We start from the raw sequence: 24,535 nt of genomic DNA on the forward strand, positions 1-24,535 counted from the left end.
TCCCATCAGGAGACTGAAAAGGTTTGGCATGGGACCCCAGATTCTCATAAAGTTCTACAGTTGCACCATCGAGAGCACCCTGACTGGTTTCATCATCACCTGGTATGGTAACTGCTCGGCATCTGACCGTAAGGCGCTACAGATGGTAGTGTGAACGGCCCAGTACATCACCGGGGCCAAGCTTCCTGCCATCCAGGACCTACATAATAGGTGGTGTCAGAGGAAAGCCCATAAGTGTCAGACTCCAGTCACTATAGACTGTTTTCTCTGCTACCACATGGCAAGCGATACCGGAGCGCCAAGTCTAGGACCAAAAGGCTCCTCAACAGCTTCTTCCCCCAAGACATAAGACTGCTGAACAATTAATACAATCACCACCGGACAATTTACATTGACCCCCCCCCCCCCTCTACTTTGTACACTGCTGCTACTTGCTGTTTGTTTGCTATCTATGCAAAGTCACTTCTCCCCCACTTACATGTTCAGATTACCTCAACTAGCCTGTACCCCAGTCCACTGACTCTTTACCGGTGCCCCCTGTATATAAATCTTTGTTATTCTTATTGTGTTACTTTTTATCATTACTTTTTATCTTATTCTACTTCTCAACTCTTCTTGAACTGCACTGTTGGTTAAGGGCTTGTAAGTCAGCATTTCACGGTAAAGTCTACACTTGTATTGTATTCAGCGCATGTGACAAAAAGTTTGATTTGATTTGAACATTTCTAAAACTAAAAGCATTGTACTTGGTACAAATCATTCCTTAAGTTCTCAGCTGAATCTGGTAATGAATGGTGTGGCTGTTGAACAAACTTACCCCACCAGACATGCCACCAGGTTTCTTTTCACAGTCCCTAGGTCCAAATCAAATTGAATGAAACGTACAGTATTACACAGAGCCATGAGTGCATGGAACTCCATCTTATATAGCGCAAGTGAACAGCAAACCTGGTTTAAAAAAACATATAAGGCAACACCTCATGGTATAATGCCTTTCCCCCATGTGACCTACCTGTTATGTGTTTGTACTGACATGTATGTGTAACTGATAGATGCACACACACAAAAAAAAAATATTAATGTGTTGAATTGTATGTACATTGTAAATATTTTGTCTGTAATGTCATTTTCATTATGTCGGACAAAAATGTTTAAATTAAAGCTGTTGCCATTGCCGTCAGCTAATGGGGATCCCAATCAATCAAATAAATCGAATCCATTCTCACGTGTGTTTGGATTTTATGAGACACCCTGTGAGAGACCCTGGATAATATTCCTTATCAACAGAGGGATCCTGACATGTTGCATGTCAAGAAGATGGACTTTGTAGCGTGTATTGCATTGGTTATCAACTGCACAGCACAACTGCCCCTCCACACATCTTCCCACAATGGAACATACTGTATATATTTAGTTTATTTCAATACACCATGCAGTATGTGGTGGCAATACACCAATAGGTGTAGTTGCCACCAGAAGAAGATGAAGAAGAACCATCATGACCGACTCATGTCTGCTATACTTTCACATGTGCATTGTCAAATTGTATTAACATCTGTGGATGTGAAACGATAAAAACATTTAATCAAGTTTATCGCAGGATTTGCTGTGATTAATCACGATGAATCAAAAGGTCATCATTTGCTCAAATTGAGCTGTAATTTAAGATTCCTTTATACAAAATGCATTAAAAGAATATATCCGTTTTGATTTTGTCCAAAGTAACAGTTGAGGTAAATTGATGAACACATGGTGGCAGGTAGCCTAGTGATTAGAGCATTGGGACATTTTGGTTGAATGCATTCAGTTGGGAAACTGACTAGGTATCCCCTTTCTCTTTCCTTATCGTCAAAGTCAAGTTGTTTTGACATTGCAAAAGTTATCTTCAGTTAACTGATTAACTGTGACAGTGCTAATTGTAGCATGTTAAAAAGGATAAATAAGGAGACAGAGCAGTAGCTTCTCTGTTCATTTCACTGGGCTTTTTCCAATGGTCACTGACCAACATACGAAGAAGAGAGGCGTGCGCCTTCAGCAGTAACACTCCGAAAGGATTGCTCAGAAAAATGAAATAATTGTTTTTAACACACTTAAATTCAGATAGGCTGAGTTACCTGGTTACAGAATGGCATTACAGAATTTGCAATTCTATATGTGGAAACATTGCTACTGCAACATGTTAACACCACCTTTTCACATGTGAGGAGAACAACAATATTTCACCACCACATGTGAAAATGCAATTCCATTTGTGAAAGTGAGATTTGTACATGTGAACGTTTCTTACATGTGAAACTGCTCATTTTATTTTCACATGTGATTGATTATCACGTGAAACTGCATTTTCACAAGTGAAACCGCAACTGTCACATGTGCGACTGCAATTCACATGTGAGGTGAAAACATGTTTTTTGTCTCACCTGTGAAAGGTGGTGTTAACATGTGAACTCTAAATTTAACGATTTCACTTGAAAAATAAATTGTACATGTGAAACTGCAAATTTGACAAGGGTGGGATAATATGTTTTAAGATGGGCTACTAATACATTTTCAAAAACAGACATTTGTTCAAAACAATTGTCTAATAGAATTTAGTCCCACACTAAATTCCACCTGAGTGTAAAACATAAATCTTAAGTACTGTAGGCCTCACTGTTTCTCATTAACAATGCTGCTGTGAGACTAGCTCCATGTACTGTAGGAGTTGTCTGTGGTATTTTTCAATGAATGGAACACATCACATGATCTTAATCACCATGAGGCTTCACTCAAAGGCATCCATGTTCTTTTTTCCTTCTCATTTTAAGGTTGGAGAGAGAGAGAGAGAGAGAGAGCGGACATTCTTACTTAATTGGGATCTTGAGTGCATTTGTTTCCAATAAAGAGGTGTGCTTGGGTTGCATTCTCTCTTTTTTTATTGTATTCCCTGAGAGGAGTGCCTGGCTGATCTGACTGTGCCCCTCGCCCAGCTATAGCCTCGGGATAGCTAGCAAACAAAGCTGTTGCATCTTGCCTCATTCATAACTAGTCAACTTAAAAAGCTCACTGATTCAGAACTAAGGGAGATATTCATGGTGTGTTTAGGTGCAGAATATTAATATTGCTGCCGTTATGTTCCCTCAGCTATCATCTCACCCTTTAAAAAAATAAGTTAATAGCAATTTAAAGAAAATATAGAAGTGCCATAGTATTGTCAACAAACTATGAGTGGGAGCTAAGAGAAATGGAAACCAAAAGGTCTGAAGGATCTATACTTTACGCATGTATCTCTTCTATAGAATGAAAGCAACACCTGCAAAACATATGCATTCATATTGTGTAGCACTTGAATTTGGAATTTGAGAATGGACCTGGCACAACAAAATGAACACGTTGGGCTTGACAAGAAAACATTTATGCGCTGGCACCATGTTGCTCAGCACAGTATAATCCACCTGCAAATCATAAATAACTGAATGCACTAATAGGGTTTTCCCATTGCCGTGAGCAGGCGTCAACCCTTAGGTGCTGAAATATGTTATTTGTTGATGAAGTCATTCTGAGAGACATTTGGCCAATTCCAAAAAAACACATATGAAATTAGTTTATTCACATGTTAAAAACGTTGACTTGAGAATTGGATTTGCTGTTTCACACATTTTCCGTTTCACATGTAAAACAACTCCACGTGAAAATCTCACACGCATATGTGGAATTGGAAGTTCACATGTGACAAACATTCCCATGTGAAAATCTATTTTGCTGTTTCACATGTACGAATACTTCACATGTGAAAATCTCATTTTCACAGGTCAGGTTGACGTTTGTTGTCATGAATCTTGCCTTGGAGGGAGAACTGAGCAATTTCTGCTAGATGGGCCTGCTGCAAAGGCAAAATTGTATATATCCTAAAAAAAAATCTAAAACTAAAATATTATTTTTGGTCTTGATTTAAGGTTAAGGTTAGGCATTAGAGTTAGCAGTGTTGTTAATGTAAAGGTCAAGGTTAGTCTTAGGTTTAAAATCAGATTTTATGACTTTGTGGCTGTGACAGCTAGTGACCACTCAGCAGAACTGATGTTTTTCGTCGGCAGGTACTGGGAAACTGGTCAGAATTGGAATTATGGATGGCGCTAAATGCAGGAAAATTCTTGAGGGAAACCAGTCTTCAAGAGATTTGAGACTGGGACGGAGGTTCACCTTCCAGCAGGACAATGACCCCAAGCATACTGCTAAAGCAACACTTGAGTGATTTAAGGGGAAACATTTAAATGTCTTGGAATGGCCATGTCAAAGCCCAGACCTCAATCCAATTGAGAATCTCTGGATTGACTTAAAGATTGTTGTACACCAGCGGAACACATTCAACTTGAAGGAGCTGGAGCAGTTTTGCCTTGAATAATGGGCAAAAATCCCAGTGGCTAGATGTGCCAAGCTTATAGCAACATACCCCAAGAGACTTGCAGCTGTAATTACTGCAAAGGGTTGCTCGACAAAGTATTGACTTTGGGGGGGTGAATAGTTAACCACACTCAAGTTTTCAGTTGTTTTGTATTATTTCTTATTTGCTTCACGATAAAAATTATTTTGCATCTTCAAAGTGGTAGGCATGTTGTGTAAATCAAATGATACAACCCCACCCCCAAAAAATATATTTTAATTCCAGGTTGTAAGTCAACCAAATAGGAAAAATGCAAAGGGGGGTGAATACTTTCGCAAGCCACTCTAGAGTCATAGTGTTATTATACGGTGCAGTCCTCTAGGGAGTGATTTACTTTTGTACCATTGATATCAAGCAAAACTTCTGAAGTTGAGAACGAAATGGTGGTGGAAACGCTTTTATGCACAAATATTGATATAATAGCTATCCCATTTATAAAACACAGACTAGACAGCTAGTGCCGGTACCCTATACAATTATTAGTATTGCAAATTAAAATACCAATATTGAAAGAAAAACAAACACAAAAGTATTGAGAACAAAATATTGCAAGGAAATACTTTTTTCATGTATGAGCAAATTATTTGTAAATTGTTTTCAATGACAGAAAAAAGTATGATAATTCAATTAAATGTCTGACTCGTGAAAATTTATTCACGTCTTTTTTCCACATGTTTTTTCCCCCACAGTTTGTTCACGGTTTTTAGGGGGTATGACCTCAAAGATACAATGATGACAGTGTAGGGACATAGGGATTTGGTATTGGGCATCTTTTCGATGATTAAGGTGTGGAGGTTTGAAGCCCATTCTGATGCAGCCCATTGACGGCCAAAACATCATGATTTTAACTGGAATTCGATTAAATAACCATCAAGATTTTAATTGTGAGCAAGAGTCGCACCTATTCTTTCCAAAAGTTATCCAAACATTTTCTTAAGCACTAACCAGCTGCTTTAAGCTGCTTTAAGTTGCAACTGTATCAACCTTCAACTGATCTCTAACCCTAGGTTGACTAAAAGGTTGACTAGGTTGAAGGTTGACTAATAAGAGTATCCCCACTTGGTATTCCTGAGGCCAAGACCATCTGACACATATTAGAACATGATGTTTAAAGGAAATATGTTCATGCTTGGATGAGGGTGTTGGCATCCTATGTACACGTATTCAATGAGGTAATCCAGATGCTTACACTATAATCTTCTTCAGGCTTTTACTGCATGAAGGGATAATGCATGAAGGGATAATTTGACCAAGAACAGTGTGAATGTCAACACCCCCTCTAACTGGCTGAAGTAATAGCGACAATGGCGTTCAGTATGGTTCTTCATCACTTCTACCGTGAGACCTGAGTCAGAGCCTGCAACCTGTACACAGCATCCAGTCGAAGCTATCAACTGCCTTTAATCTCAAACCTTTTCTCTCAGGAGTCAGACATAAGTCCAGGTGGAGTGAGCATGGAGAGAGATCCCATGCAAACTTCTCTCATCCTGCTGGTATACTGCTAGGAAAATGGACAAGACATAATGGACTGTAAAGGACAGGGTCGGCTCAGGTGAGAGACATTATCAAGGGCCATCCACTTTGAACCTGTGCCATTCAAAGGACCAACTGAAACACTATCTGAAGAAACGGCAGCAGGATGAGTGCCGGGATGGAGAGTGGTGGTCAACCGTGCCCGTAAAAAGTTAGCTTATCCAAAATTGTTTATTTGGGGTATCAGGTTTATTGATGAGAAAAGTTAATGCTAGAAAAATAAAATCAATGTAAATGTACATTCTGCCAATGTCGGTGTGTGCTAAGTTGAGGGTCTTAAATTAAAGTTCTAAATTTGGGTTGGATAATTTATCAATATTTATAATTATGATTTAGAAGGGCTAGGCTTCTTGAGACAGAGCTGTGCCCTAAAATGTGACCTACCGGCTCAAATTGGTTGTCACGTCCTGACCTTAGTTCCTTTTTATGTCTCTGTTTTAGTTTGGTCAGGGCGTGAGTTGGGGTGGGCATTCTATGTTTTGTGTTCTATGTCTTCTATTTCTATGTGTTTGGCCTGGTATGGTTCCCAATCAGAGGCAGCTGGCAATCGTTGTCTCTGATTGAGAACCATACTTAGGCAGCCTGTTTTCCCACTATGGGTTGTGGGTAGTTATTTTCTGTTTAGTGTTTTTGTTGCACCTTGCAGAACTGTTCGGTTGTCAGTTTGTTGTTTTTGTTCCAGTCTTTATTAAAATCATTATGAATATGTACCACGCTGCTCTTTGATCCTCTTCTCCTTCTCCCGACAACAATTGGTCTTATGTATCAAAATTTGAAATTGTGTTTTTTACATTTGATAATAGTAGAGACTCAGAGCTACAAAATTGCATATCATGTATTACAGTTGAGGAACAATGGGAAAGTAATTTTGCTTCGAAAGTCGATAAACTTGTAAACTCACTTTTGAGAAAATGGCCTTTGAATGTTTTGGTACTACTATCAGAGAGCTCTTCTTTGTCTACACCCATTCAGCATCGTTCACACCCCAATAAGCTTTAGCCCCACCCATCTCTTTAAGGGTTTGTCAGAGCATTCTGTACTAACATAACAACAGCAGTCAAGCACCCAAGCTAACTTGCTAGCTACTTCCAGACACAAATGACAGAACAACTCACTGAACATTACTCACCCTAGCAGAGCTGGTTAGGCTGTTATGTTATCCAGAGCATTGGTGACTGCAACTGTGCTGTCAGATTGTCCGTTCATAAATTCAAAACGTGTTGCTCTCGGAGAGTTCAGAACGCACACCGGACGCTCTGGCCGATGAGTAGGGTTGATCCGAACGACTGGCTAATATTGGCTAGCTTGCTAGCTACTTCCAGACACATAATGCAACATGCAACAATTTCAAAGAATTTAGTGAGTTACAGTTCATATAAGGAAATCAGTCAATTGAAATAAATTCATTAGGCCCCAATCTATGGATTTCACATGACTGGGAATGCAGATATGCATCTGTTGGTCACAGATACCTTAAAAACAGTTGGGGTGTGGATCAGAAACCAGTCAGTATCTGGTGGTACCACGATTTGACTCATGCAATGCGACATATCCTTCACACAGAGTTGATCAGGCTGTTGATTGAGGCCTGTGGAATATTGTCCCAGTCCTCTTCAATGGCTGTGCAAAGTTATTGGCAGGAACTGAAACACGCCGTCCTACACGTCAATCCAGAGCATCCAAAACTTGCTCAATGGGTGACTTGTCTGGTGAGTATGCAGGCCATGGAAGAACTGGGACATTTTCAGCTTCCAGGAATTGAGTACAGATCCTTGCAACATGGGGCCATGCATTATCATGCTAAAACATGAGGTGATGGAGGTAGATTAATTGCACGACAATGGGCCTCGGGATCTCGTCACGGTATCTCTGTGATATCAAATTGCCATCGATAAAATGAAATTGTGTTCGTTGTCCGTAGCTTATGCCTGCCCACACCATAACCCCACCACCACCATGGGGCACACTGTTCACAACGTTGACATCAGCAAACCGCTCGCCGGCATGACACCGTGGTCTGCATTTGTGAGGCCGGTTGGACGTACTGCCATATTCTTTAAAATTACATTGGAGGCGGCTTATCATAGATAAATTAACATTAAATTATCTGGAAACAGCTCTGGTGGACATTCATGCAGTCGGCATTCCAATTGCACGCTCCCTCAAAACTTGTGGCATTGTGTTGTATGTCAAAACTGCACATTTTGGAGTGACCTTTTAGTGACAAGGTGCACCTGTGTAATGATCATGCTGTTTAATCAGATTATTGAAATGCCACACCTGTCAGGTGGATGGATTATCTTGGGATCCAGAAAAACTCACTATCAGGGATGTAAACAAGAGTGTGCACAACATTTTAGAGAAATAAGGTTTTTGTGCATATAGAACATTTCTGGGATCTTTTATTTCCGCTTATGAAACATGGGACCAAGACTTTACATGTTGCATTTATATGTTTGTTCTGTGTACATAGAGCCCTATTTAATGTAACTCAGTCAAGCAGTAAAATCTGATAAAAAAATAAACCAGGGAAAACTACACTTTATGGAACAGCGCGGACTGTGAAGACACACACAGGCACACAGGCAGCATTCGCAAAAAAAAACACTAACAAAAATATATTTTAATATTGTTATTTTGCTGTGTTATTGATTTTGTATTGTAGATATATTATGGTAGAGTAGTGTGTACTAACGTGTTGTGTTGTGTTTTGTTTTATTGTATGCCATTGTGATTGGACCCCAGGAAGATTAGCTGCTGCCTTGGCAAGAGCTAATGGGGATCCGGAATAAATACAAAATAGTATTTAGGTATTTGATGTTTCTTAATTTGTATTAGATGAAGGGTTGTAATTTTTACCCTTTTATGATGCCTGTTATCCATTCGAACATTGTGACAGAATACTATTTGGGACCTCCCCCAGAAACACTGTAATTTGAGGCCAAGCTATCACTAGGCCCTGTTGGTAAAAAAAAAATCTAAATTAAAAACTACAGTTCTGACATTCCTCGAGACCCCTCCATCGAAAAGACGAAGTGTGTTTCCTTCAAAAAATGCTGCTTCAAGAAATGCAGTTCCTTGTGAAAAACCACAAACTCCAGTCTTGGTTGCGCGCAAACGCACAAGAGGGTTGGCTTTCTGAAATGCTCCCCTGAAGTTTGAGACGCACACACGAGGGTTGTCGACTTGGGTGGTCGCTCTACTTTACTGAGCTGTTGCTAAGCAGCTAATAATAGTCGTGTTTGCTGAGTAATTTTTGCCCTTCTGGAACCAATCAGATGTGAGAAAATCCGGCCATCTGACAGCCCTAAAGGCGGGATTTCGATTATTTTCGCTTTTACCCCTCCTCCTCTGTTTCCAAATGGATTCTGTTGAATCTCAGAGTTCGCGGTGTCGCGGCCCAAGGGAAGACCACATAGAACACACAGAATGCTACGACCATCGAACGTTCCAAGCCGCCGTTTTGTAGATGGGAATGGCTTTTTCCACTTTGTCGTATAAGATAAATACCGTTTTTTAAGAGAAACGCTGAATGTGCAAAGCGGTGGAGACCTCTGGATCACGAAATGTTGGGATGGAAGGCGCAGACTTTGACTCGCCGTCTCCAACAGCAGTATGAAGTACTTTACGGGTGTGAGATCACCGATAGTGAAACTGTGTTGCCTTGGGACATTACCACACGCTTTCGGGGAAATATTATAACGTGGAAAAGCAGAACCAGCGCGAAGTCTCCGCAACATGGCCTCGGCAGCTAATGCCTCCTCTGAGCAGGAAAACAGGGACCCCGATCGGCCGAGGATAACGCGGAGGAACAGGGGGAACTATCTCTCAACAGCGCCTGATTTGGAGTATTTGCAGCGGCCAAGTTACTGCGATGCAGCTTTCGCCTTGCAGCAAATATCCGAGGTGCTTATTATTTGACATGTTTGAGTGAAATTACATGTGGATAGTTCTACTATAATTAAACTGCCCAACATTGTCAAGTCGCTAGGTAACGGGATAGAAGACGGGCAGGGGAGAGGGGTTGGGGTGTACCGCTATGCCGTGTAATCTATGTTGTGATTTGCTATTCAATTATAGTTCACTTCTCGCGTTTAGACTATTTCTGATCCATGTTTGGAATATAGGCTACACATATTATATAGGCTACATTCGGCTACAATGTTTAAATAACGGTCGCGCAACTAGGCTACACAGTGAGGGCTATTCACTACTTTTGCACAATTAAAATGTACATAACAGTTTAGACCGATGTGTTTTCGCACTGATCGAACACGATTCCAACTGCCCAGACGTCTCTCCACGATGTTATCTTTACTGGGGAGTCGTTCTCTGTTCTCTTCTCTAATGCAAAAATCCATGTGGCTACCCTCTTCCGTTCACAAATATTATCGTAGCCTAACTCCCTCGGTGATGGCTACTCCACTCAGATCACACACGCAGCTCTAAGGGAATGGAATTGTGCGGTGTGTGATTTTGTGGCAGCGTAAAAACTCGCGTGAACCTTTTGGGGGGATTAATAGCGTCATTCTATACAATGTATTGCAACAAGGCTTGCGCTGTGTTACAATTTGTCACTGACTGACTTTCCACTCTGCGCTTTCCACTCTTACCGGTGTGTGTGTGTGGTAAAAACAACAAAGTAGCGGACTATAGTCCTGTCGTCCAAAACCGGTGCTTACGTCGCTGGCTCGTGAACTATCTCTTTCCTTCCTCGACGTAGGAGGTCCAACCACTGCCTTTTTGGGCCAGAATAACAGGCCTACTCCGAGGTTCTTATTCAGAACAGTAAACATTGATGTACCATACTGAACACACTGCACGTATAGGCCCCAATGAAGTATGGATCTAGAACAACTGGCATGCTAATTGCACTTACCATACCAATGTAATAACACATTTATTAACATGTATTTTATTATATGATAACCGTGAAGTCCTCTCCACATAACACTACATTCAAATGATCAACAATTATAAATATTTGATGCTCCCAGCACTTGTTTAGGGAGTAATATGCTGGATTTCTGTTGTCGCAGGGGAACGCGACTGGAAGAAAAGCACCGCTGTGGCTGAGAGCGAAGTTTCAGAGACTCTTGTTTAAATTGGGCTGTTACATACAAAAGAACTGTGGAAAGTTTTTGGTTGTGGGTCTATTGGTATTCGGAGCTTTCGCTGTTGGTTTACGGGCAGCTAATCTGGAAACCGACGTGGAGAAACTCTGGGTAGAAGGTAAGATTTTTTTTTTAAAATAATTTTGGTCACTTTTCATGTTGAGTCGTTTGTCCTTCCTGTTGAGAATAAGCTCAAGTCTGGGAAGGATTGGGTGGTGTGGAGAGGGATGGGGGGTCTTCCAAACAAGCGGAGGTTGTTTATTGTATAGCAGTTTGGCAAGGGGCCAAGTCTAAACTTGAAAATATTTGTATTTCGTTTCATGTTATGTTTTTTGTTGCTTTGGATACGTTGTTGTTGAGTGTAGATGCGCAAAGAAAATGCACAGAGTATTTCAACAATTTTCTTTAAGTTAAAAGGAAAATGGTTATAAAATCCATGAGATGTTTTGGAGAGAGGAAATTTGGTCAAAGCCGCCATTTTGTGAGTGTGTGTGTGTGTGTGTGTGTCTGCCTGCCCCCAGCAGTTGAATGTGATCCGCGCACAGCTCGGAGACTGTGTGTGGTCCCGTTTTGGACAGCTCTCAACTTTCCAAGAAAGATTTGTCTCTGGCTGAAAGCGGAGTGCGGACAGAAACGCATGTGTACAAAAGTAGACCATCTGAAACTCAGGGTTGTGCTATTTGTTTACGAAATCCGTTATGTAGAATAAGTGTATTTTTGTTTGAAAGGGGACTTTGAGTATGGGTGGTGATTTTGGGGAAAGGGGGAGGGGCAGCGTTTTTTCCCCCTTTGATCTGCGTTCCAGTAGTTTAGGACCGTGGTAGCCTATATTTGAGTCATGTATGGGTCATCAATTCACTCACCTTTGAAATGTGAGCAGTTTGAAAGAGATCATAATTTGGATTTATGATTGAAACGTTATTGCCATTAGGCCATGGTTGTTTACATAATATATTTCTGAAGTATCTTTAGGCTCAACCTATGCTCATTAGGCTACTATAGTGACATGTGAACAATCATCCCAGCAGGGGATGATCATCCCAGCAGATATATATATATATATATATATATATATTTACAGATTTCTCCCTCATATAGGCTGATGCAAGCCAGTTCAGCTAGTGAGGGTCAATCAAACTCTCAAAGTTACCCTTTTCTGGTGCCATTCAGACATAAGCTATAGACTAAACCTTAAGTTGTGTGTCAAGACTAAAGTATATTATAGCCTACTAGATACAGTTATTTTAAATAGTAATTATTTATTACTGTGTAATGATATGCTATATTATTTCAAAGCATGTGGATTTTATCAAAAACACATTTTAGAATTAATCCCTTTAATTTCAATGTCCAAATCCCTTTCCTTCCTTTGCTAACTATCCAATGGCTACTCTTATAGTTGACTGTAGGGTTGGGAGGAATCCAGAAACCTTCCTTCTCTCATCCCTGGATTTACGGTATTACTGACTTAGTACACAAGGGGGCCGCACAACAAATCTAAAAAGCCCTTTGGGAATGCTAACACAATTTGCACAAGTAACAGCGAATTTCTGTGGAGGCTGCTAGCTAAATTTGCCAACGATCATAAAAGAACATAAACGAATCGCAAAGAGAGGCAATCCAGCTCATAAAGTTATACAGTACCAGTCAATAGCTTGGACATACCTAATCATTCAAGGCTTTTTACCTTTATTTTGACTATTTTCTACATTGTAGAATAATAGTAAAGACATCAAAACTATGTAATAACACATATGGTATCATGTTGTAACCAAAAAAGTGTTAAAGATATCAAAATATATTTTCTATTGAGATTCTTCAAAGTAGCCACCCTTTGCCTTGATGACAGCTTTGCACACTCATAACATTCACTCAACCAGCTTCATGAGGTAGTCACCTGGAATGCATTTGAATTAACAGGTGTGTCTTGTTAAAAGTTAATTTGTGGAATTTCTTTCATTCTTTATGCGTTTGAGCCAATCAGCTGTGTTGTGACAAGGTAGGGGTGGTATACAAAAGACCAAGTCCATATTATGGCAAGAACAGTTCAAATAAGCAAAGGTAATCATGACTTTAATACATGAAGGTCAGTCAATAAGTACAATTTAAAGAACTTTGAAAGTTTCTTCAAGTGCAGTCGCAAAAACCATAAAGTGCTATGATGAAACTTGCTCTCATGAGGAAAGGAAGACCCAGAGTTACCTCTGCTGCAGAGGATACGTTCATTAGAGTTCCAGCCTCAGAAATTGCAGCCCATATAAATGCTTCACAGAGTTCAAGTAACATCTCACATCCCACATCTCAACATCAACTGTTCAGAGGATACTGCGTGAATCAGGCCTCCATGGTCGAATTCTTGAAAAAAACCACTACTAAAGGACACTTTAGGACACTTGGGCTAAAGGACACTTGGGCCAAGAAACACAAGCAATAGACATTAGATTGGTGGAAATCTGTCCTTTGGTCTGATGAGTCCAAATTTGAGATTTTTGGTTCCAACCGCCATGTCTTTGTGAGACGCAGCGTGTTTGAACGGATGATCTCTGCATGTGGTTCCCACCGTGAAGAATGGAGGAGGAGGTGTGATGGTGTGGGGTGCTTTGCTCGTGACAATGTCGGTTATTTACAATTCAAGGCACACTTAACCAGCATGGCTACCACAGCACTCTGCAGTGATAAGCCATCCCATCTGATTTGCGCTTAGTGGGACTATGATTTGTTTTTCAACAGGACAATGACCGAACACACCTCCAGGCTGTGTAAGGGCTATTTGACCAAGAAGGAGAGTGATGGAGTGCTGCATCAGATGACCTGGCCTGCACAATCACCCGACCTCAACCCAGTTGAGATGGTTTGGGATGTGTTGGACCGCAGAGTGAAGGAACAGCAGCCAACAAGTGCTCAGCATATGTGGGAACTCCTTTAAGACTGTTGGAAAAGCATTCCAGGTGAAGCTGGTTGAGAGAATGCCAAGAGTGCAAAGCTGTCATCAAGGCAAAGGTTGGCTATCTTGAAGAATCTCAAATATAAAATATATTTTGATTTTGTTTATCACTTTTTTGTTACTACATGATTGTGTTATTTCATATTTATGATATCTTCACTGTTGTTCAATGTAGAAAATAGTCCAAATAAAGAAAAACCCTTGAATGAATAGGTGTGTCCAAAGTTTTGACTGGTACTGTATATTTTTTGAAAATCCTAAAAAATTGTTTCAATGGTATTGACGGTATTGAAAAACCATCCTGTGGCTATTTCCAAATATCCTGGTACATGGTATATATGGTGTGAATTTAGCTGATTTAGTTACAGTAAGGGAGTGTTAATAAAGCACAGCTACATAAAGTGGTTTCTTCTTTCCTGGACCTATCCTAATGTTGCACAGCTCCATGGTTCTTCACACACAAGCCTGTCAGCTGAGTCTTGCTGGCAGATGGTCAACTACACATCTACACGTCCACTACAGCACAGGCTTTTCAGCCGTTGCTATTTCCCTACATTGTGTTATTGTTTTGTTATGTCAAGGTGTTAGAACCCAGGGTCATCTACTGTAAGTAGTTTAGCCAAGTTTATTGTGATGACTGATGGCTGAGGTTTGCATGTGCACACACTATTGCATGAGAACACACACGCATATGCGCACACACACACACACACTTTTCCCAGGTCCGGGACTGAGGGTTTCCAGATGCTAGTTGGGAGATATGTGTTTGTTTAGATTAGACTGTGCAGCTGAGGGATAGATTAGTACTGCCTGGACAGTGGAGGGCTGCTCTAGGCTCTGCTCAGCACAGGGGGAACTGTTGCCCAACGTCAACGTGAAGAGGTAGAGAGCAAGGGAGGAAATGGTATGAGAGAAGAGCAGAGGAGGAGACAGGAGAGGAGAAGAGATAGAAAGAGAAAGGAAGGTATAAGAAGAGGGGAGGAGGAGAGAGGGCGTCTGTTTATGTTTCATTTGGACCCGTTCCTCTTCATGTGACCTCTCCATGACCCCTCCTGGGAGCTCTGGCCATTAGGACACACACACACACCATAGCATATCTCTCATTGGAATTGAGTGGAGTTGCATGGGTGATCTCATGCTGTATTTCATCACCTGCTATGTTTATGGTTCATCCTGCTAGGTCAGTAGTTTAGTACTGCAGCTCTTATTCAAAGAGAATCACATTCATCAGCCTTGGTTAGGGTTTACTTTCTTCACAAAATAATTTCCCCAGTATCCATAAACACTTAGACTACACCCTCACTTAGACACAGGCAGTTATGTTTCAGTCATATTGAGGGATGGACAGTTGAACCAAAGCGTTAAAAATATAAATAGTAGAATGATGTGGATGTGTTATCAAACAGGCGTAAGCAACACAAATATTTGGTGCTTTTCTTTCCCTCTTTGGTGCACTTTGTGGCAAGCAGGTTGATCTCTTGATTTGGCAGGAAATGCATTGATAAATGTGTTTATAGATCAAATTAATATTGGGGGAGCTGACCTTATACGTAATAGAGGTAATTCAAGCTGTGTTTACGTTGATGAGACCAGGGACATGAAGTGACCTGCCTGAACAGGAAGTTGTAGTGTTGTGGTGTGTTCTCTTTTTCTCTACTCCTCTTCTTCCAATATGGCTGCCAGAATACTTTTATCTCACTGCCATTTAGAAGGATCAGCAGCATTTTAATATCACCAAACCCATAGTGATTTTCTTAATCTGATATGACAAATTTCCCTCTAGCAGAGATGTGTCTGAGTAGAAAAGAAAATGAAGAAAACACCCTGGCCTCTCATGGTATGAAAGTGGAGCCACCCTGGCCATTCTGGATTAACACAAACACAGGCCAAATTGTTAAGAAAATACCAGCACCGGCTGAGTCTAATTAAAACAGTATGGCGTAAACATGGGTCTTCCTGTAGGGTGCCCCTGACCAGCTCTCTCTGAGAAGAGAAGAGAGGAAAGGGCTGTTGTACATGGAGCTGGGCTTTGACATTGGAAGAGGAATTGGGCTAAAGCTATAGGAGCTATGGTATGGACCTGGGGGGTAGGCCCCTCCCTTGATGGAGATGCGTTCTGAGAATGGCTGGAGTTTAGGGGAGAGGTTGGGGCTGTGGTGTAGGGTTAGGGCTGTTTTTTTGTTGAATTGGGAAAGGAATTGTGTGTTGGGTCTGGGGCTGAGGATGTTGGTGTGTTATGGGACTGGAAGTGGGGATAGGGCTGTGCCCATAGGATAACTCTTTTTGGTTCCAGGTTGGGGAACATCCTGCGCGCGTGCCATGTCTATTTCTATGGGCTCAAGCACTGTTCATGACACAAACCGTTCACACCCCTCTTGTTGGCGGAGAGAGGTTAGCAGGTTTAAAGCTTATTTCCTGCAATTTTACACATTTTGTCATGGGGTGCAAAGAAAATGTTGCAGTTTAAAACCTAGTTTTCTTGAAAATCTATACATTTTGTCATGTCTAATGTGTATTCATGTGATATTTGAGTCACAAAAAAATGACAACAATATATATGGGCTAAAAAAACGAATAAAAAAAAGTTTGTTCACATAGGCTCTCTAAGGTATGCAATGACGAACATGACTGTAACGTCTGCCTCCAGCTCACACTCTCAAACACATAGATCCCCTGAACGCAGGTCACTCTCCAGATCCCAATCACCTGAATTCTGATCACCTGTTCACACACCCGTATGTCATTATCACACACTATTTAGTTCAGTTCATTGCACCCCATCATTGTGAGGTATTGTTTCTTTTTGTCCACATTCTAGTTGGAGCGCTGATTAGTTCCATATTAGGCCTCCCGTGTATTGTAGTGTTTGTCCTTCCTCACTAACAATGCCTTTTTGCCTATTCCCTGTCTGTACTTTTGCCTATCAGATTTCCTGTCATCAACCTCTTGCCTGATCTCCCAGACTTCGTTATTAGCCTTTTCCCTGTCTGTACTGTTACTTTTTTGGAGTTCCTGTGTATGACCTGCCTGCTCCTGGACCAAGCTACCTGCCTCCTCCTGTGTATGACCTTCTGCCTGCCCCTGGACCCTGCTACCTGCCTCCTCCTGTGTATGACCTTCTGCCTGCCCCTGGACCCTGCTACCTGCCTCCTCCTGTGTATGACCTTCTGCCTGCCCCTGGACCCTGCTACCTGCCTCCTCCTGTGTATGACCTCCTGCCTGCCCCTGGACCCAGCTACCTGCCTCCTCCTGTGTATGACCTCCTGCCTGCCCCTGGACCCAGCTACCTGCCTCCTCCTGTGGTCCTTTACTAATAAACACCTGCTGCGCCCTGCGCTTGAAACCAGCACTCTGTCTCCCATCGTATTCATTACAATGGCAAGAGGAACTGATGATGCACTACCCAATTTCTAAATTGCACCTTGTGCATTCTACTATTACAGCTTTCAAGAATAAGTTTAAAGCCAAACTGAGTTCCTTAAAATATATTTATATATACACTACCTTTCAAAAGTTGAGTCGCTTAGAAATGTCCTTGTTTTTTAAAGAAAAACACATTTTTTGTCCACTAAAATAACATAAAAGTGATCAGAAATAACGTGTAGACATTGTTAATGTTGTAAATTACTATTGTAGCTGGAAACGGCTGGTTTTGAATGGAATACCTACTTAGGCCTACAGAGGCCCATTACCAGCAACCATCAGTCTTGTGTCCGAATGGCACGTTGTGTTAGCTAATCCAAGTTTATCATTTAAAAAGCAAGTTGATCATTAGAAAACCCTTTTGTAATTATGTTAGCACAGCTGAAAACTGTTGTCCTGATTAAAGAAGCAATAAAACTGGCCTTCTATAGACGAGTTGAGTATCTGGAGCATCAGCATTTGTGGGTTCGATTACAGGCTTAAAATGAAAATAAACAAATCATTTTCTTCTGAAGCTCATCAGTCTATTTTCGTTCTGAGAAATGAAGGCTATTCCATGTGAGAAATTGCCAAGAAACTGAAGATCTCATACAACGCTGTGTACTACTCCCTTCACAGAACAGTGCAAACTGGCTCTAAACAGAATAGAAAGAGGAGTGGGAGGCCCTGTTGCACAACAGTCAAAATTCCCTGTCTTTAGTCAGTTAGGATCACCACTTTATTTTAAGAATGTGAAATGTCAGAATAAAAGCAGAGAGAATGATTTATTTCAGCTTTTATTTCTTTCATCAAATTCCCAGCGGTCCGAAGTCTACATACTCTCAATTAGTATTTGGTAGCATTGCCTTTAAATTGTTTAACCTGGGTCAAACATTTTGGGTAGCCTTCCACAAGTTTCCCACAATAAGTTGGGTGAATTGTTTTGCCCATTCCTCCTGACAGAGCTGGTGTAACTGAGTCAGGTTTGTAGGCCTCCTTGCTCGCCCACACTTTTTCAATTCTGCCCACACATGTTCTATAGGATTGAGGTCAGGGCTTTGTGATGGCCACTCCAATACCTTGACTTTGTTGTCCTTAAGCCATTTTGCCACAACTTTGTTAGTATGTTTGGGGTCATTGTCCATTTGGAAGACCCATTTGTGACCAAGCTTTAACTTCCTGAGTGATGTCTTGAGTTGTTGCTTCAATATATCCACATAATTGTCCTACCTCATGATGCCATGTATTTTGTGAAGTGCACCAGTCCCTCCTGCAGAAAAGCACCCCTGCAACATGATGCTGCCACCCCGTGCTTCACGATTGGGATGGTGTTCTTTCGCTAACAAGCCTCCCCCATTTTCCTCCAAACATAACGATGGTCATTATGGCCAGTTCTATTTTTGTTTCATCAGACCAGAAGACATTTCTCCAAAAAGTATGATCTTTGTCCCCATGTGCAGTTGCAGACCATAGTCTGGCTTTTTTTTTGGCGGTTTTGGAGCAGTGGCTTATTTCTTAACCTTTCAGGTTATGTCGATATAGGACTCATTTTACTGTGGATATAGATAGTTTTGTATCGGTTTCCTCCAGCATCTTCACAAGGTCCTTTGCTGTTGTTCTGGAATTTATTTGCACTTTTCGCACCAAGGTACGTTCAACTCTAGGAGACAGAACATGTCTCCTTCCTGAGTTCTATGACGGCTGCGTGGTCCCATGGTGTTTGTACTTGCGTACTATTGTTTGTACAGATGAACGTCGTACCTTCAGGTGTTTGGAAATTGCTTCTAAGGATGAACCAGATTTGTGGAGGTCTACAATGTATTTTCTGTGGTCTTGGCGGATTTCTTTTGATCAAGCAAAGAGGCACTGAGTATGTAGGTAGGCCTTGAAATACATCCACAGGTACACCTCTAATTGACTCAAATGTCTATTAGCCTATCAGGAGCTTCTAAAGCCGTGCCATCATTTTCTGGAATTTTCCAAGCTGTTTAAAGGCACAGTCAACTTAGTGTATGTACATTTCTGACCCACTGGAATTGTGATATAGTGAATTGTAAGTGAAATAATCTGTCTGTAAACAATTGTTGGGAAATTACTTGTCGTGCACAAAGTAGATGTCCTAACCGACTTGCCAAAACTATAGTTTGCTGTCAAGAAATGTGTGGAGCGGTTGAAAAATGAGTTTTAATGACTCCAACCTAAGACTTCAACTGTATATAGAAACACACACTAACAATAATATAAACATGTAAAGTGTTGGTCCCATGTTTCATGAGCTGACATAGAAAATCCCAGACATTTTACATCCAACAAAAAGCTTATTTCTCTCAAATGTTGTGCACAAATGTGCTTACATCCCTGTTAGTGAGCATTTCTCCTTTGCCAAGATAACCCTTCCACCTGACAGGTGTGGCATATCAAGAAGCTGATTAAACAGCATGATCATGGAGAGAGAGAGAGAGAGTCTCTGCTGAGAGTTTGAGAATGAAATAGGAGTGTTGTGAAGGTCTGTGTGTATTTCTCACTGTGTCCGTGCATGTGTGTGTCTGTGCACGTGTGTGTTCATGCAGTGCATGTGTCTCATTTGACTCCCATCCCTCCAGCAGAGGGCAGTCAGATTTAATCAGAGTTATATTTCTCATCTATCAATGTTTATCAGCATATTCTCTCTCTCTCATCTATTGCTGGGGAGTCTTATGGATCAGCCTGGCTTTTCACAGCAGGTTGTCCTATTTGGTGTGTGTGTGTGTGTGTTCTTTGGAAAATGTGCCCTGCCTTGGCTGTGCAGCAACATGACTGGACGTACAGAGAAATGTTTGCGTGCTGTTGATGCACCGTTGCTCTTATGACGACTAATTCGTCAACAAATAACGTCATGTAGAGAAGCAGTGGTGTTTCCTCCCATAGGAGTGTGATGCAGTTCAGTTGGTTAGCTTGTTGTTGTTCTGCTTGTTTAGGCAGGGTACTGTACTGCTGGGTGACTATCAAATCAAATCACATTTTATTTGTCACATACGCCGAATACAACAGGTGTAGACCTTACCGTGAAATGCTTACTTACAATCCCTAGAAAGAGAAGAGAGACTCATGGCTTCTTCTCACAGGATTGTGGTGATGGTGTTCCTGATTGAATAATCCTCCTTTTGATGTATATAGGAACACACACACACACACACACACACACACACACACACACACACACACACACACACACACACACACACACACACACACACACACACACACACAGTCCCCTCTGTTTTGCTTCTGAGTGAGTTAGGAGCTAGTTGTATGGGACTGGCATGGCAGGCTATTTCTGTTAACCTCTCTGTGCAATCCTATCCTCTTCCTGTCCTACTCTCAAAGACTTCTCCCGCTCACTCCCGCCTCTCTCATTTTGCAGACACAAGCAACCAAACATGCACAAGTGCCGGCACAAACACACATGATTGTAGCCTAATTGCACGGCAACACACGCATTGCACTGCATGTGTGCACACGCGCACAGACACACACACACATGTTGTGATCTTCTATCTGCGTGGGGAGCTAAAATTTATTTCCATTCAAAATCCTATTTTCCCTAAACCTAAACCTTAACACTATCCTTGACCCGTATCCCAAACCATGAACCTAACTCATAACCCTAACCACTAACCCTAATTCTAAGCTTAACCCTAAATCTAACCTCTAATGTGCTGACCACACTGCTAGCATAACGTGCGCGAGCTTTGCAAAATAAATGTACACATAAATGTTATTCAATCATTGCATCCAAACTGCTTGCGCGCGTCAACGAGCCTCTGTGTAGCCAGGCGCTAAAATGAAATAATAAAATAGAACTAAAATAGAGGCGCTGCAAGTCCCGCCTCTCCCATCTCCTCATTGGTGTTTAGGAGCATATATCCACGATTGAAAGATGAACTGAGGTCCACACTCCAGTCCAGTTGAAAGTCAACATATATAAAAAATCGAATTAAAAAAAGGGTTCTTAACAGGGAGTGTTTTTTTTTTTACCCTCGCACCTTGACGTTTTTTACCCTCGCACCTTGAAGTTTTTTACCCTCGCACCTTGAAGTTTTTTACCCTCGCACCTTGATGTTTTTTACCCTCGCACCTTGACGTTTTTTACCCTCGCACCTTGAAGTTTTTTACCCTCGCACCTTGACGTTTTTTACCCTCGCACCTTGACGTTTTTTACCCTCGCACCTTGAAGTTTTTTACCCTCGCTCCTTGAAGTTTTTTACCCTCGCTCCTTGAAGTTTTTTACCCTCGCTCCTTGAAGTTTTTTACCCTCGCACCTTGAAGTTTTTTACCCTCGCACCTTGAAGTTTTTTACCCTCGCTCCTTGAAGTTTTTTACCCTCGCACCTTGAAGTTTTTTACCCTCGCTCCTTGAAGTTTTTTACCCTCGCACCTTGAAGTTTTTTACCCTCGCACCTTGACGTTTTTTACCCTCGCACCTTGAAGTTTTTTACCCTCGCACCTTGACGTTTTTTACCCTCGCACCTTGAAGTTTTTTACCCTCGCACCTTGAAGTTTTTTACCCTCGCACCATGACGTTGACAATTCTCCTTGTTTTACTGTCCTTATGGGGACTTTTGGGGATTTAAAGTCCCCACAGGGATAGAAAAAACAACCCCCCCCCCCCCCCCCCACACACACACACATGCAAATTTAAATGTGGGCTCCATTTTCTCTTTTCTTTCTGTTTACCGGTTGACTCCAAACAGGATTAAGCCGTCAGTAGAATGACATTCCAGCATGTTGTGTTAAACTTTACTAGTTTATGAAATGTGCAGATGAGCTGGAGAAGGACTTGTCTGAGTTAGTGTGCACTGAGGTTTGGCTCTGTTTTTAAAAGTAAATATTTTAAAATAATGTTTATTCCCAATGATTTATATGGTGAAATAAAGGTTAAATACACTTTAAAAGTTACAACTTTAGTGTGTGTGTGTGTGTGCGTGTGTGTGTGTGTGTGTGTGTGCCGTAGGAATGGATGCTCTCCCGTTCACAAACAACCTTCCGAGATGCCTGCAAGTGCTGTGTTTACATTCTGCATTCTTTTAGACGCACTTATTCAAAAACCAGAGCCCTGCGAATGGTCAACCACAAGAGACTCCTCCAAAACTCCCCTTCCCTGCCTCTCTCAATTCAATTCAATTCAAGGGGCTTTATTGGCATGGGAAACATATGTTAACATTGCCAAAGTAAGTGAAGTAGATAATATACAAAAGTGAAATAAACAATAAAAATGAACAGTAAACATTACACCCACAGAAGTTCCAAAATAATAAAGACATTACAAATGTCATATTATGTATATATGCAGTGTTGTAACGATGTGCAAATGGTTAAAGTACAAAAGGGAAAATAAATAAACATAAATATGGGTTGTATTTATAATGGTGTTTGTTCTTCACTGGTTACCCTTTGCTTGTGGCAACAGGTCACAAATCTTGATGCTGTGAGGGCACACTGTGGTATTTCACCCAGTAGATATGGAAGTTTATCAGAATCGGGTTTGTTCTATGTAATCTGAGGGAAATATGTGTCTCTAATATGGTCATACATTTGGCAGGAGGTGAGGAGGTGCAACTCAGTTTCCACCTAATTTTGTGGGAAATGTTCTCTTGAGAGCCAGGTCTTCTTACGGCGGCATTTCTCAAATGCAAGGCTATGCTCATTGAGTCTGTATATAGTCAGAAGCTAACCTTAAGTTTGGGTCAGTCACAGTGGTCGGATATTCTGCCACTGTGTACTCTCTGTTTAGGGCCAAATAGCATTCTAGTTTGCTCTGTTTTTTTTATTTTTATTTCTATTGCGTCAAGTTATCTTTTTGTTTTCTCATGATTTGGTTGGTTCTAATTGTGTTGCTGTCTCTCTCTCTCTCTCTCTCTCTCTCTCTCTCTCTCTCTCTCTTTTAGCTCCACCTCTTTTCCTCTCTGCTGAAAAGGCCTCTTTACTCTAACCCCTCCCCCTCTCCCCCCCTTCCCCAGAATGCCAGATGTATTGCACAGTGAGGCACAGCAATGTAAACACACAGCCCTGCCATGACAGTCAGGGTGGTCCACCCTCCCTCCTCCTCCTCCTCTTTCCTCTCTTTCCCCTCCTTCCCAGTGCTGGCGGACAGAGGGGCTGGGAGTGCGAGGAACAGCGGAGAGAGACTATTAAAGAATACCAGAACCCACTGTGTTCTCCAATTACATTGAATGAACTACAGGACAAAATACAAACCCTCCAACCCAAAAAGGCCTGTGGTGTTGATGGTATCCTCAATGAAATGATAAATTATACAGGCAACACATTCCAATTGGCTATCCTTAAACTCTTTAACGTCATCCTTAGCTCTGGCATCTTCTCCAATATTTGGAACCAAGGCCTGATCACTTCAATCCACAAAGTGGAGACAAATTTGACCCCAATAACTACCGTTGGATATGCTTCAACAGCAACCTTGGGAAAATCCTCTGCATTATCATTAACAGCAGACTCGTACACTTCCTCAGTAAAAACAATGTACTGAGCAAATGTCAAATGGGCTTTTTACCATATTACCGTACAACAGACCACGTATTCACCCTGAACACCCTAATTGACAAACAAACCAAAACAAATGCAAAGTCCTCTCATGCTTTGTTGATTTAAAAAAAGCCTTTTACTCAATTTGGCATGAGTGTCTGCTATACAAATGGATGGAAAGGGGTGTTGAGGGGAAAAACAAACAAGGTTATAAAATCCATGTACACAAAGAACAAGTGTGTGGTTAAAATTGCCAAAACACACACACATTCCTTCCACAGGACCGTGGGGTGAGACAGGGATGCAGCTTAAGCCCCAATCTCTTCAACATACAGTAGGGAGAACAAGTATTTGATACACTGCCGATTTTGCAGGTTTTCCTACTTACAAATCATGTAGAGGTCTGTAATTTTTTATCATAGGTACACTTCAACTCTGAGACACGGAATCTAAAACAAAAATCCAGAAAATTACATTGTATGATTTTTAAGTAATTCATTTCCATTTGATTGCATAACATAAGTATTTGATACATCAGAAAAGCAGAACTTAATATTTGGTACAGAAACCTTTGTTTGCAATTACAGAGATCATATGTTTC

The 24,535-nt window shown here is 41.3% G+C and overlaps 1 protein-coding gene across 1 annotated transcript in view; it reads left to right on the forward strand.

Annotated features, from left to right (window-relative positions):
• The first annotated feature begins 9,115 nt into the window (after window positions 1-9,115).
• Window positions 9,116-24,535, forward strand: part of LOC110535101 (protein patched homolog 1) — a 150,026-nt gene continuing 134,606 nt past the window's right edge. Inside the window, exons 1-2 of the mRNA XM_036936201.2 lie at window positions 9,116-9,859; window positions 10,993-11,185. Coding sequence (XP_036792096.2) covers window positions 9,692-9,859; window positions 10,993-11,185 — 361 coding nt within the window. The 5' untranslated portion in view covers window positions 9,116-9,691. The remainder of the gene's footprint in view (window positions 9,860-10,992; window positions 11,186-24,535) is intronic.

Source organism: Oncorhynchus mykiss, chromosome 11 (genome assembly GCF_057628025.1).
Source record: "Oncorhynchus mykiss isolate SJ-2025 chromosome 11, ASM5762802v1, whole genome shotgun sequence".
NCBI lineage: Eukaryota > Metazoa > Chordata > Actinopteri > Salmoniformes > Salmonidae > Oncorhynchus > Oncorhynchus mykiss.